Raw genomic sequence first — 14,675 nt, 5'->3', positions numbered from 1 at the left:
TTCTTGCACTTACAAAACACCTGTTAAACTGCTGTAAATCATACTCAGCAAGCCTAATTCAATTACATGATACTGAAATACACAATAAAGCCTAAAATACTACATATGGTTTTCTGTCAAACTCAATTAAGCTTTCATTTTGCCCGCAGTCCTGTTGTGAAAGATTATATGAATTTCTAAATAATGACAATCCTAATCAAATTAAAACATGATGTATAACAACTGTCGCAGCAAAGATAAATGCTGGCAGTGTGTTGTTCCAGTGGTTTCCAGAGTGGGGTGCAGGGACCTCCGGGGGACTTTAATGGGGTAACATAGGGTCCACAGCAAAGTGAGAATCAGTTCAGTTTGACTCTTAAAATTACTCACTCAAAGTTACTATTAGGAATAAAGAATAGACACAACTACCCTGACGATTTCCTCACTCTCCCTGTTACAATTGAGAGACATTTAATGCAACTCAAAGCTTAACCTCAAAAATCTTCTCAGACGGGATTCCTGGAGAGAAAACCGTATCAACGGATGTCCATTGCACAATAACCATTTATTTGTGTCGCTGACAAAAAGTATTAAAGTTTCAATGCAAGTTTGCACTTTTCTTTTCTTTACAAATATTGTTACCCCGTTATGGGCTGGTCAATAAATAGGCGAAGGCAACTAAGCGTTTTACTTACAAGGAAACAGTCCGGGCTGGAAGGTCCAGAGGCGTAGCTGTCAGCTCCAGATTGCTACAGTCCACTGAATCTCCGTTGCAGGTACAGTTCTGGGCACAAGGCAAGTCTGAACCGAATCCACGACTGTTAAACAGTTCGACCGTCAAAATTAAATAAAAAACACAACGAGAAACAAATCCAAATCGTCCCAGGGACGCCGCCATTTTGTATCCAGTTTTAATAGCGCGGCCGCTGAGCTCTCTCCTCGCACCCACAAACTGGAATATTAATGTAGTTTCGGGACGACTGACTGCCTTTCGTAACACATGAATTATCTTCTTAACATCCAGAGGCTAGCACAAACAACTATGGCGCATTAAAACGTTTTCCATCCCAATAACAGTCATTTAGGACACAAGTTCCCAGTCCAACTTTCTCCTCTGGTGTCCGACGCGGGCTAAAAAAATCAGAGATTCACAGTAGGCTACAGCGAACTTGTGTGTCGCACTAAACTTAAGTTGCAAGAGTGTGTCCATAAAAAGGCTAAAATCTACTTTCTCGCTTTTTGTGACATGTATTAAAACATGCAACAGCTCAACGTTAAAGGACACCGTGCGCCCGCACAGCTCTCAAAATAACTGTTGATCAACGGAACAGCAGCAAAACTGTTTCAAACTTCGCAAAACGGTCACCCGGTGCCTTCTGGCGATGCTATACAAAGTCTACCACAAAGTTGAGGATGTAGTAAATAAGTAAAGTTCCGCAGGAGCAGTGCCGAAAACTCCAGCGTTGGTCTCTCAAGCCGACCGCTGCGTATCGTCCAAACAGCACTTCTCTGCTGTAGCCGAATAAATCCAACTTTGAAATAACATACTCGCTCCAGAGGAACTCAACCAGCAGCTTATCAGGTGCAGTCTGTGGTCACAAAATCTCGACGATCCGATTAATAGTAAAATAGAGTCCCCCCCTCCTTCCGACCGTGTACCACCACCATGAGTTTTTTCCTTTCTTGAGTTACTTTTCCTTTTTTCCTGGGTGATCGTTCCGTAGTCCCACGTTGGATGCACAACAGCGATTCCAAGGCCCTCCCATGGCTCGCTGCGATTGGCTGTTCCGGTTTGACGGACGGGTAAAGCCCGAACCTCATTGGTCGTTACGGGCTCTCGGTGCACCGCGGAGTTGGAGAGACTTTGAGCGGCTGTCACTCAGCGGTTTCTGGCCCCGCCCCTGTTTCCCACCCCGGGGTGTGAAACCGCACCACCTCCACTCACTCTCACTGCTTCTTAAAGAGACAATCACCGAGATCAAGCTCTGTAATCGCATTATAACAAGCCATAATAACATAATTGGGTTGAATGCCATAACAGTTCAATTTAAAGTGTTTGTTCGTGAAACTGAAATCAAAATTTACCTACCTGTAAAAGAATAACTCAGAGAAGAATTCATAAGCAGTGGACTATGTTTCCTCCAATTTTAACACTGAGAATGTGTAGGAAAAAGCAAGCAACAAGTGTTACTTGGCCTAATACTAACACTTCTATTAATACTGCCATCAGTAATCATTCTAACCTCATTCAAAAGGGTTGTAAAAAAAAAAGCATGTATTTATAAAATCCACTTCATATGATGTTCCCATAAAGCCTTCAGTTTGCCACATTCTGAAGAATTTAGTTCATGTGTTTTATTAAGAAAATGTGTGTGTGTGTGTGTGTGTGTGTGTGTGTGTGTATGTATGTGTACGTAGTGCATGCCAAAAGGGCTGCAACTCCTGTGTATCTTTTGATGTGCACTTCAATGCACCGCAACAACTCAAAATGCTCTGTCATGTAAGATGAAAAACCACCTGGATACGTGAGTTCACTTGACAATGTAAATTTACTTGTGCATGAATCTGAACAATGAAATGCAGTGTTTATTCCGCAACTCCAATATTTAAGAGGCAAATATTGCACTTTTTTTTTTTTACTCCACTTCATTTATTTGACAGCTACTAGTTACTTTGAAAAATAAATGTTTTTTAATGCAAAGTAATACATTTTACTTTTCAGCAGGAGTGGTCAAAGAATTATTCAGACTTTTTAATGAAGTAGGCTAGAAGTAACTATACAACAGTGTTGAAATACTCAGTGTTTCAAGTAAAAGTGCGTCAAAAAGTACCACAAGCAAAAGAATTTATGCTGAATGGCCCACTTCAAAATACTATAATTTACTGGATTATAACTATTGATGCAGTAATGTATAGACACAATCTCCAAAGTAACTCACTGTCAAATAAATAGTTTAAGCATAGACAGACACAAAGATAATTCACAGACATGCATTACACTTAAGCCTAATATTAATCAGCTCCATACTGAGCAAATAAACTATTAATATACTTCTTGCAAGTTATTGCAACAGTAATATTAAGTAATATATATATAATAATAAGATAATACTATTCTGTTAAAGGCCATTCTACATAATGACAACTTTTACTTTTGAAAATTTTCATACATTTAGCTAATAATGGTTTTATTCAAGTGAATTTTGATTGCAAATTTTACTTGTTATTGAGTATTTTTATGTTGTGGAAGTCTTCTTAAGTAAAGGATCTGAATACCTCCTCCACCGCTGTCTGTCCGTACTGTCCAAAAGCTGATACTTTGCACAGGTGCGTCGGAGCATCTGCGTTTGTGATTGTGTGCTAACAAGGTGTGTATACTGTACTTGTGTGTGCAGGCAGGCACACCCATGCATGTGTGTGTCTGTGAGTGTTTTGTGCATTGAGACCTATCTTTTCACCATTTGAGCATATAATGGCCACATGATAGCACAAAATTCTTCCCAAATGTTGAAGTCATGTTCGCCCGTTATCTAAAAAATGCACATCTGTGATAAATCAGGGGTCCTGTCAGACCCATGGCCCCATGAACACTTTTTCTCATCACGTATTTTTCCTGGCACTGACAGACCGTATTGATTGACTTTGCCAGAGCTATAGTGATCACTTCGTGTGGGGAGAAGTCCCAGATTTCATTGCTATTAATCACACTAGCGAGGACGCAGATATTCACACCTGCAGCACTTCAGGCAGTTTAGTGGCACAGTTCCTCGTTCCTTTTCCAATGAATAGACGAAGGTTTCACATTGCATCATGCATGTGTGAGTGAGCGCAGTAGCCTACAGGTGAGGCCTCTAGCTCCTAGAAGCAAGGAAAATATCTGAGAAATGAGACCCTGTTAAAACATGACTTCATTGGGGATGGAAAACTGAGTAATGGAAGACAACTAATTTCTATAGTTTGTCCTATTACTTGAAGAGTTGGAGCTTGTTTGGATACATGCATACATAGATCTTGAATTAAAAAAAAAAAAAAAAATCTTGGAGGCAAAGTATAACTTGGTCAAATGTCTGTTTATCAAACATGTACTTAACAATAAATTGAATATTAATTTGAACATGTTTAAAAATATAGAAAGTATATTACAGCAACTTATCGTAGAGCATGATGTGATTGATATACAGTCGTTTTCATTAAGAGCTGACATAAACAACTTGTGCTTATTTCCATACATTTCATACAATGTGAATATCTGATAAATTAAGTTGCAGTTTAAGCCGAATATTTCTCTGCACCATGTGGGACGATGCAGTATTAAGTCACACTTAATCATTTTTGAATGTTTCTTTCAGCATATATAGAATTAACCTCTGCCATCTACCCAATTTACATCTTAGAAATATTAAATTCTCGAGTTTTCTGCACAGTGTTGGATTCTGAGCCTGATAATCACACTGAATTGCGATCTTATTGTCATTTCATTCTTCAGATCTGTGTCCTTTGCACATTTTGGTTACAAGTGGCAGGATGTGTACAATCACAGCTATCCCAAGTATGCTCAGCCCTGCATTTTGATGTTCCTTCAGCAGATATGGGAATGTGGACCAGGTTCTTTGGGGGTCTATTCTGAGAGGACCGTTGACACGTCTTTTAATGTGATTTATTCGGTGGACGACCTGCTCAGGATGACTTGGCACACAAATAACTTTACTAATGCAGCAGGCAAATACCAGGTTAAAATTTTGACCAGCACACTAAGCTCAGGTTCAAGGGTCTCTCACAAGAAATGTTTGTGTGTGAATGTGGAGGATTTGACTTGCCGTGTTCGTAAATCCAGCCTGATTAAGATCAGCCAGTTTCTGCTTCTAAACTGTGATGAACTTGGTGAATAAAATGTATTATATAATCACCTGTATTTTAATATACAGTAAGTTCTACATTTAGTTTTGAAAGTAGACACTTCCCCATTCACAGCAGATGCTGTAGTGTTTTGCATTACACAATAAAAGCTGACAATTCCCTTGTGTTGTTGCTGCAAAATAATAGAGAAACACATTTAATAGTCACATAATGTGTGACTTCATTTGTCTTTTACTTTACTGACACTGTGCTCAAGTTTTATATCGCATTGTACATAAAGTTATGGCACTGAGCCGCTCAAAGTGCGCACCCCATTCCAGAAATTAGTCTCTTTCCTTGAGGGCTCAGACAGTTCACATGGCACCATCCTGAGGTGATATTTCTCTATGCGTATGGATTGATTTATAATCTGAGAAACCGAGGGGCCTACAAAGAATCCACATTGTAAGGAAAGCATTAACAGCTTTTGCTACCATAACTGGTCTGCTCCTCATACTCGCCCCACGCCCATTCTCCTGTGTGCTGCTGTGTGAAGTTGTGACTGATGAGAAGAGTGGACGTGAGTCTGTCATGAGAGTGCATTGTAAAGAGGATAATGACTGCACCAGATGAGCCCCTGTCTTTTTTTTTTCTGTGTGTATGTTTTTAACACCAACCATATTGGTGTTTACACAGCTGGAGTCGAATGAACGTGTCAATGCGGACTGAAGATTTTGAGGCTGGTACGAGAAAAGTGAAAGCAGTAGCCTCTTAGGTGTGCTTGACAAGTCAACTACATATTGTTCACATTTCACTTTTTCTGGTGCTGGAGGGGTAACGTGGTGGTGGTGGTGGTGGGGGGTGGTGGTGGATGTGTAAGGCCTGGAGCGATTCATCACGCTCGTCTTACTGGAATCTTCAAAGATAACAAACCATCTGCTGCAGTTATTCATCAGCAATAAAATGGAGAGGCGTGAAAGCCGGCCAACTCATCATACTGCGACTGGGATGGCTAACGGGTGTTGCAGGAGCACGGAGATGCTTCGCTAATGGGAAGCAGAAACGGTTCGGGCACTTTCTGTCGATACCAGGCTGCCTGCTAAGTGGCGTGATGCGTGGCCTACTAGGGGGAGAACATGAGTGAAGAGTGAAGAGAGGAAAGCAAGACAGATGTAGATGTGGGGAAAATACAAGGGAGACTAAACACAGAGTGATAGTGCTCATGGGCAAGAGAACAAATCCTCCTGTCCAACACACTCTGGACCAAAGGCTGTGTTTTCTGTTTGGCTGCAGCAGCCATGCAACACAGAAGTCAGTATTACTTGATTGTCAGTTCATTACCATTAATAATTTAAACTTTTTTTTTTTTGTCAAAGTTAAGTCAAAGTAATCGTGCTTCACTGTGTCTGTGACTCCGTCAACATAAAGTAACATTGTGTACAAACAACCATGTTGTTGTGTGGTGGCTAGTGCTAATGCTAATGTTAATTACCAATTTGCCAACTAATTACCAACGTGCTTTTGTGGAGATAACACATCACCATATTTGTGAACCTACACAGAGAAGTGTGTTGGGTAACTTTAGTTGTCAGAGATTTGCAGAGGAGCCAGTGCACACAGCTTCCAAAGGTTTTTCAGAGTTTGGGTCTACATGGATCTACATACAGTACAGTGCTGCCACAAGTGAACTTCAGAGTGTAGGAAACTGAATTCCTTTTCAAGACATCAAAGATATAGGACTGCCTCATACACAGCAGTCACTAAAGTTAAAGTTCCTTCTCGGGTGGTGACAACAGCAGGACTCTTCAGGACTTCTGCACTTATTATCATGGCCTATCCTGTTGTTTTCCCATCCAATTACTTTGGAAAATCCAAATGCTGACACATTTGCTTCGCACTAATAATAGTTTGTTTATACGAACACCTGGGGGAACTTTCCATTTCCTGATTTCTCCTGCATTTCCTTTGCATTGTAGTTTGCTATACTTGACACTTTTTCCTAGTGGACATGTGTGTTATACCCTCAATCCGTACAAGAAGTAAAGAAACACACACCCGAAAGAGTCAAAGTGACACAAATTAATTTAAGCTGCTCATTCACTGTAGGTGTTACAGTGCTACCTTTTGGGGACATACACCATTTTCCAACAACATCAAAACAAAAGTTACAATCTTTCTCAGTGTAACATTATTTGCTACATTCAATATTTTGCAATATTTTTTTTAAACAATTAACTTATATTGAATGTTAAAATCTCCAATAACTGATTAAATTATCAGATGTGTTAACATTTGCATGTGTTATTAATGTGATAAATGATGTTTCAACCAGTTCATGAAGTAAACAGCCATCAATGGAGGTGGAGGAAAGAGAAAGAGAAATAAAAAAAAGGTTCAGCTGTGGTCTGGCTGTTACAACCACATGATCTGCAGGTGTCCAAACACCACGGCTCTGGCTATTCTTCTCCTTGCATTATTATTTTTTGTATCCATATTGAAAGTGTGTGCTAACATTTACATTTCTCACCAGTGTTTGCCTAATGAGGGGAGTGAATCAGGCTGTGCTGTGCCAAGTTCCTGTCGGTAAGTAAGGCTCGCAGCTTGGCGGCCCAACGGCAAGCGATGAGAGACAAACCATACCAGCTCCCTAACCTGTTCCATCATGAGGGAGGCGTGGCTAGAGGTGCTCGCTCTGTCTGTTATGCTTAAACTTCAAGCCACAAGTGTCAGTCGCAATGAAGGTATGCATTGTTGAAAGTCCAAGCCCAAAATGGCAGTTAGTTTCCACGTCCTTTCAACAGGTGTTTACTTGTGTCTACATTGCTCACATCCTCACCCTGCGAAGACAAAGTCAAAGCCTTGGCTTGTTGGTTTACAGCTTCTTTGACAGGCAGGGTGGGGAAGGGCAACTCTCCTGTGTATTTGGCTATGGTTGTTTTAATAGGCCTAGTCAATTGAATATTTCATAAAAGAAGCGATGGCCTGGAACAGTTTTTGTTCTGTGCAAGGAGAGGAATGTGCTTGTTTCACTCTTTGAAAGGTGACTTCTGTGCTGCACGGCTACGGCAGCCAAACAGCTTTTTGTCTGCCAGCACTCTTTGTTTCTGTGTTTTTAGTGTGAATGCATTTGCACCAAGAAGGGATCTCATTCTGTCTTTTGTCTTTGTCTCACTCTTGTTCTCTCCTCAGCGTCGGAAGGAATTTAAACACAGCTTTTGTTGTTGTATAGAATATAATTATCACGGTTAGAATTATTGAACTCCATGCCCTCTCTGCACTCAACCATGCATGTTTTACTCTAAAACCTTATATTAGAAAAGCCAGTTTCTTCCCTGGTGTTTCACATTGAACTCTTCATTTAAACCCATGAAATATAGAATCACAAGACCTACCTTTCACCTGTCACATTTCATGGCTGGTTACACATAGGCTCAGCGTTTAGACATCTACTGAGTGGTTTAATTAGCCAGCTAAATCAGAATGGTCCGCCAGTCTAAATTCAATTAGGTCTTCAAACACACTCAATGGCACCACAGGCCAGAGGTGGAAAATTCAATTTATTTGAAGTAACTGGATACCCATTAACTGCACGGAGGACCATATGGCCTCTCCCTTGGTGTGCGTTGTATATGTTTACGAGCAATTCATTCAGCGTCATTACATTATCTTAAGTATATCATTAACTGTGGCGAAATGGCAATTAGATGGCGTGTTAACTGATGTATCTGTGTGTGTGTGTGTGTGTGTGTGTGTGTGTGTGTGTGTAAGAAAGGTTCAGAGAAACATTTTTCTAAAGAACTGCTAGACTATTCCCTCTGAAGCACACAAATTACAGTGATTCAATAAAACCACAGTTCACTGCATTTCTACTTGTACATTTGATGAAACATTTAATTGTTCAGTTCTCCCTGATTATTCCAGAGCTGGCGTACACAACACAAATGTACTCAAAAAGCAAAACCACCCAGCAGGCTGATGAACACAGGACTGACATTCCATCAGTGAAGAGAATTAACCCATATTAATCAAACCTTTTCTCTTTCTCGAACCTGCTTCTCTCTCCACTCACAACACTGCGGAGGCCTGCTCATTAGCGGAGGCTTTGGGAACGCTTGTATAGCTATGTGGAGTACAAAGAGAGAGAAAAGGGTGATCCCTCCTTTTTTTCTGTGCTCCCTTCCTTCTGACAAAGTAGGGCCCTGGTGAATAGCGGAGGCAAAAGCGGAGCTGAATGGAGCTGGAGGAGCGGGGCTCGCTCATGCAGAGAACTCCCATCCCCTCTATACCTGCCCTGGAGAAAAGAGTGGCCAGCTGCTGCTGCGGAGCCTTTTTCCCTGGCTTCAATAGAGACCTTGTGAAAGGAGCCTGGACAGGGTAGCTGAATACGGAGAGAGAAAGTGAGGAATGGAAGTTTGGGAGGCAAGGAAGGAAGAAAAAGAGGTGGGGGGGAGTAATTGGGAGTAGAGAGCGCACATAGAGTATGTATAAGCCCATCGTTATGCCCCCGCTGTGCACAGAGCTCTTGGGATTGGTCTATGACAGAGAAGAAGAGCAGTTTGGTTTAATCAATCATAATGGAAATTAGCATGTTATAATGAAGCGGTTGGAGAAGTCCATTATTTGGGCAGTTCAAAGGGGAGATTGACTTTGGAGCTGGGATCTGCGGATGCTGGCCAAATCAAGCTTGGCGGGGCCTCCGCTGAAGCTCAAAGAGAAAATAAGCACTTTAAAGAGCTTTCAAATGCATGCCTGGTACAGTAGTAATGATATTCACGCAGCAGGTCTCCCAGTGCTTTCATCTAATGTGGTTATTTGGAGATTTCTGTGGGTATATCCTGGTTCTGGGACTATTTTTGGAATCGTTTTTAAAGTTCAGTGCCAGTTCGTACCATCTCTGTCTCTTTTCTCCTTCATATTTCCTCAATCCTTTATTCATCTGTGTCTCAGTCATTCCACTTTCCACATTTCTAGTATTGCTGTAGCCACAGCTGCTAAACTTAAGTCAGCTTCTTTTCCTCCCCTGTGTGCTTCTCATTCCTTCTTCTCTACCTCCCTCATCAATATCTGCCTCCCTTCCTCTTTTTCTTTTTTGCCTATGCTGCTGTTTCATCACCCTCCGTTGACTACACCGCCTTTTTTTGTAATGCCAGTTTCTTCGCTCCCCGTTCTTCGACCTCCCCACCCCACTCACGCACCCCCCTGCCTGCCCCCAGGCCGCCACTGCTGCTAATAGGATAATGGCTGCCATGTTATGCACACTTAAGACCCACAGAGCAGCGCTGAGGGCTGTGTGCTTGTCTACGTGTGAATGTGTGTGTGCCTGCCTTCTCCAGCAGGCTGTGGGGAATACAGGATGTTTTTAAAAGTATGTACAACTCTTTGCAGGGATCGCTCAGGGAGCAAATGTCTACATCTCCTCCAAAGTCAACATCGACAAAATGACTCTTAGCTCTTACATTTAGGAATCCACATGCTATTGAACATTTTAGAGACCACAGCGATACAGTTTTCACCATTGTCTTCTCAGGCTTTATTAGAAGCCCAGTTAAGGACGCTTTAGTCCTCATCTACAGACAATGCAGTACTCACCATTCACCATGGCTACTCAGCCCTGGGGCTGTGGGCTATAACTCATACTGTGTGTAATTGGGAGCTTACTAATCTCTTGACAACTGTATAAATGTCCTGAATACACTTTCTTCAAATACAGAATGTTATCAACAGGATTTTTTATATCAAAATGTATCAAAAAAATCTCCAGCTTTTAAACTGTGAAATTCTTTAACCCCAATTTTAAAGTAACACTTGTAGGAATCTTAAAAGGAAAGTAAGAAGATAAATTGCTGACACTTTTATAGACTTGATCTCGCAGGTATTGAAGAGTGTATAAGGTGAGATAGAGCATGATTTATTGTGTATTGAAAATATATTCCATTTATCTGCATGTGTTTATTGAAAAACGAGTGGACAATAACAAAAGGCCTTTTGAGCTTTCCTGAGTTTCCTTAGCCAGGTTTTGAAAGTGCTCTTAAACTACCTAGCAGATGTTCGCTACTTCTGATGTATGTCCAATTCCTTTGCAGCACAGGAGACCTCTTGCCACATATCTGATCTGTGAGGCCTGCAAGTTCTGTATCTTTCTCCCCCAAAACAATGTCAAAGTTAACCATCATGGCACGAGTATATAAGAGACTCAGGGAATCAGCGAAAGGGAAAGGTAAAGTGAGATTTCCCTCCGCTAATGTTTTCTCCCTTGTAAAAGAGCAAGCACTGGAGATAAAGTGGAATGAAAGCAAAGCCAGAAACTGTCAGGGTTTTTGCATCCAGCTGGAAAAGTTCTCGATTCGACACTCATAACATTTTAGCATGCACCTCCACTTTATTCTTTTGGAGCCTGTGCTGGAAGAATGCTGGAGTTCAAGAAATGAAACGTGGTGTACTGGACTCACATTGAGAGCTTCACATGTAGAGCCAAAATATACATATGAATACACACACCCACATAAGCCCCTTTCACACAGCCAGGTCAAGACGGGAATGTTGCGCCTTTATTCCGCCTTGCCGTTCTGGAGGGTGGGGGCATTGTTGTTCTGGTAAAAACCCGCCAGGGAGGTAGTCACAGAGCCAGATCCATGTCTACACATCACACCTCTGAGCCCAGAGCGCTGGTATGCATCTAAAATCACACAGAGGGGCAGCAATATGCCAGCTTTGTTCAGCTCAGTGTAAAGAAGCAAAGAGGGATCTTCTTAATGGCAATGCAGTGGGATCTCTGTGTATTCTGTTGTGATGAACACATGGATGGTGCATGTACAATGCTCTCTTTCTCACACACACACACACATACAAAAAGAGATAGGAATCATTTGCACATCATTAAAAAAGGTCAAATTCAATGAAACCTCATTAGTGTGAATCATAAAACTATCATCCAAAAGCCAAAAAAAAAAAAAAAAATCAGCCATGTGGTGTAAATTAACATTCCTCTGCACCTTGACAAATTCGAAACGCTACGCAAAACAAGTTTGCAAAATCAAATTTGCCATGCCATCAAATGTGATAATTTAACATCTAGCATTACACAAGATCTTGACAATGTTTTCCATATGCCAGACTCCACAACTGAATCCTCTACTGGCTGGTAGCACTTGGCATAATGCAAAAAGCCACACAACCCCCATGAATCAGAAGTTTCTTGGTGGTTTTGCGTTGCACAATATGGACTGTAACTGTGAACACACAGCAGATGTCTGGATTTTGGGGGGGGGGCACTAAATTCAGATTAATAATGAGATTTGGACATCTGAGAACCATGTTGTAAACATCACTTTATTTCCCTGCTGAAGTCACTCAACAGGCTGCATTTATTCCCCATTAGCTCATTACAACTACTGACAGCAATGAATTGTCATTCACACTTGTCTGGATCTTTTCCATCCCGACTTAACTCCTGCAGATCAATTTAACCTTTTGCACTCCAGACATGCCGAGGTGATTATTTTTGCCGGTAAGGTGCTGCTACGTGTCACGCCTGGCTGAGGTTCCCCATTCCTGTTCAAACACCCTTCCCCTCCCTCCTGTGCTGAATTTGTTATGCTTATTTAGCGTGGGCACCTCAGGCTCTTTGAGGCCGGGAGCGTGACTAGGCAGATGCACCACAGTTCCGCGTGTCTCCAACCGGACACTCACAATTTCTCTCAGTCTCTTGGTTTATATCCTGCTCTCTCTCTTTGACTCAATCTTGGCTGTATATCCAGGCTAATTTTAGAGGCCTAAAATACACTATAACATTACCAACAATGGAATTATAATTACAATAATAATGGAAAAATAAATAACACAAATAAAAAACAAACAAACAAACAAAGTGTATCAATTCTCAGCACTTCTGCATTTCATCCTTTATAAAAGACCAATACTGTGACATAATCACACATTTTGAGCGTGCCAGCCTTTGCTGGATACTCCACCTCATGTAGGGAGAAGTCACACTTGTGTCCTAAGAATAATCCACTTCTTGACACCTGTGAGGAGCCTCCAAGTCAAACACACGGAGGTTGATTAAAACATGACCATAACAGGAAATTTGCAGTGGAAATCAAACACGGGGTTTAAGTGAGATGGGGAGCGCTGAAGTCTGGCAGTCACTGAGGGGAGAGGATTGATTGTCTTGGATTAAACACACTCATCTCAGATTTCATCCTGGTCCTGGTTGGAACAGAGCCTGCTCTACTTGCAATGTCGTAGTTAGCTTGCATGAAATAGATGGAGCTCTAATGAATCAAACTAGACATTTACTTGTGGCTACATAATATTGTGTAGAAGTTTGACACCAAAGTGAGTTTACAGTATGTTTACTTTTGCTGTCTTTCAGGTTTCTGTGGACATGCATGCTTGCCATATTGTGTTTCTCCATGTCTGTATATGTCAACACGCATGAATGCATCCACGCAGGCATGTGAGTGAACATTTGGTCTGAGTGTTACTGACCCATATGCAGGTGTGAATATGTGCGTGCGTGCCTGCAGACATGCACAGTCCACCGCAGTAATGACACCAATGTTCTCCCCGGCTATCTCCATTATTGGCCTTTCATCTTCCTCTTGTCTCTCCTTCCTCTCTTTTTTTTTGACAGCAGATCGGACAGGAAATGCCACCCTGATTGGAAAGATTAGCGAAGCATCTGCCAGCTGTTGAAGAAATGTGTGAAGGTAAGCAGACACGCTCCCCCACTGAGCTGGCATTGTGTATCCTTTTTTTATTTTGAAGGGCTCTCCAAAAACTGCTGTAGGTATCTACTGGTACCTGTTAGGTAATAAAAGCATTAGTACATCGAAATTACTTCACAAAAAACCCCAAATAGTTATCTATAGTCAGTGTATTTACCTGCAATAGATTCGGATCAGCGTGCTCCCGGTTTAGAGAAGCAGCAGGAGCACCGGCACAGAAGCTGAGCGATGCGCTGCTGTGGACGGGGGCTATGGCCACTTTAAAACATTCCCACAGAAAAGAGGTTAATATCAGTTGAATGAGTTCTACATTTAGAATATTTTCACCCCTTGCAGCCCTTTCTTTTGGAACTACATCTTTTTCTACTTTTTTCTAACTTCTGTATTCCCAGCTTATCTGTCTGACTCTGATCTGATCTGCGGAGGACTTCAGTGCGCGCGGTAGTTGTGCTTGTGCATAGTAATATAGTAGTTCAACGGTTTACAAACTGTAGTTCCAAAGGAAAGTGTTGTTTGACAGCAAGTTAAAGGCGGTGAAATTACTCAAAATAAAGAGTACACTTGAACTGATTTTTAGCTTTTTTCTGCAGGCATTTCTTTAACCGACTAATACACATTTTTTTGCAGATTGCGCCGCCCACAGCAGCACATTGCTCAGCTTTTGTGCCGGTGCCTCCAGCTGCTTCTTCAAACTGGGAGCGTTCTGATCTGAAGGTGACACTGACTTTAGATAACTACCTCATGCAATCCCACATCAAATAACTAACGAACTATCATTTTGACCTAACGGTGGAGAAAAGTCGGGGTATCACCAGAGGATTCATCTTCTGGGGACCATGAATGAGATTTCAGGGCGATCAACCCACTAGGTGCAGATATTTCAGTTTGGACCAGGCAACCATGCTAGCATGGCTATAAATTATATATATCATTTTTATATAATTTTTTTTTCTTACCTAGCTGGTGCTGTCTAACCATGCAGATATTTTTGCCCCGGTTTTCAGATATACTGAGGTTCCTCTCACTAACCCTTCGGTGCTTAAAATTGCTGAATTTAAAATACAGTCTATATGACAGGAAAGGTAATTGGTCTATTAAGACTCAGATAAGAATTTGCTTCACCTGTGAATG

At 41.5% G+C, this 14,675-nt stretch overlaps 1 protein-coding gene across 1 annotated transcript in view; it reads right to left on the bottom strand.

The window, feature by feature from the left end:
- lrig1 (leucine-rich repeats and immunoglobulin-like domains 1) overlaps positions 1–1,692 on the bottom strand; it is a 37,211-nt gene extending 35,519 nt beyond the window's left edge. The window contains exon 1 of the mRNA XM_056391208.1: positions 675–1,692. Within this exon, the coding sequence (XP_056247183.1) occupies positions 675–877 (203 nt within the window). The 5' untranslated portion in view covers positions 878–1,692. The remainder of the gene's footprint in view (positions 1–674) is intronic.
- Positions 1,693–14,675: the final 12,983 nt, after the last annotated feature.

Source organism: Seriola aureovittata, chromosome 2 (assembly GCF_021018895.1).
Source record: "Seriola aureovittata isolate HTS-2021-v1 ecotype China chromosome 2, ASM2101889v1, whole genome shotgun sequence".
Classification (NCBI taxonomy): Eukaryota; Metazoa; Chordata; class Actinopteri; order Carangiformes; family Carangidae; genus Seriola; species Seriola aureovittata.
Note: the sequence above shows the minus strand (reverse complement) of the source record. Positions and strands in the feature narration are given on the sequence as shown.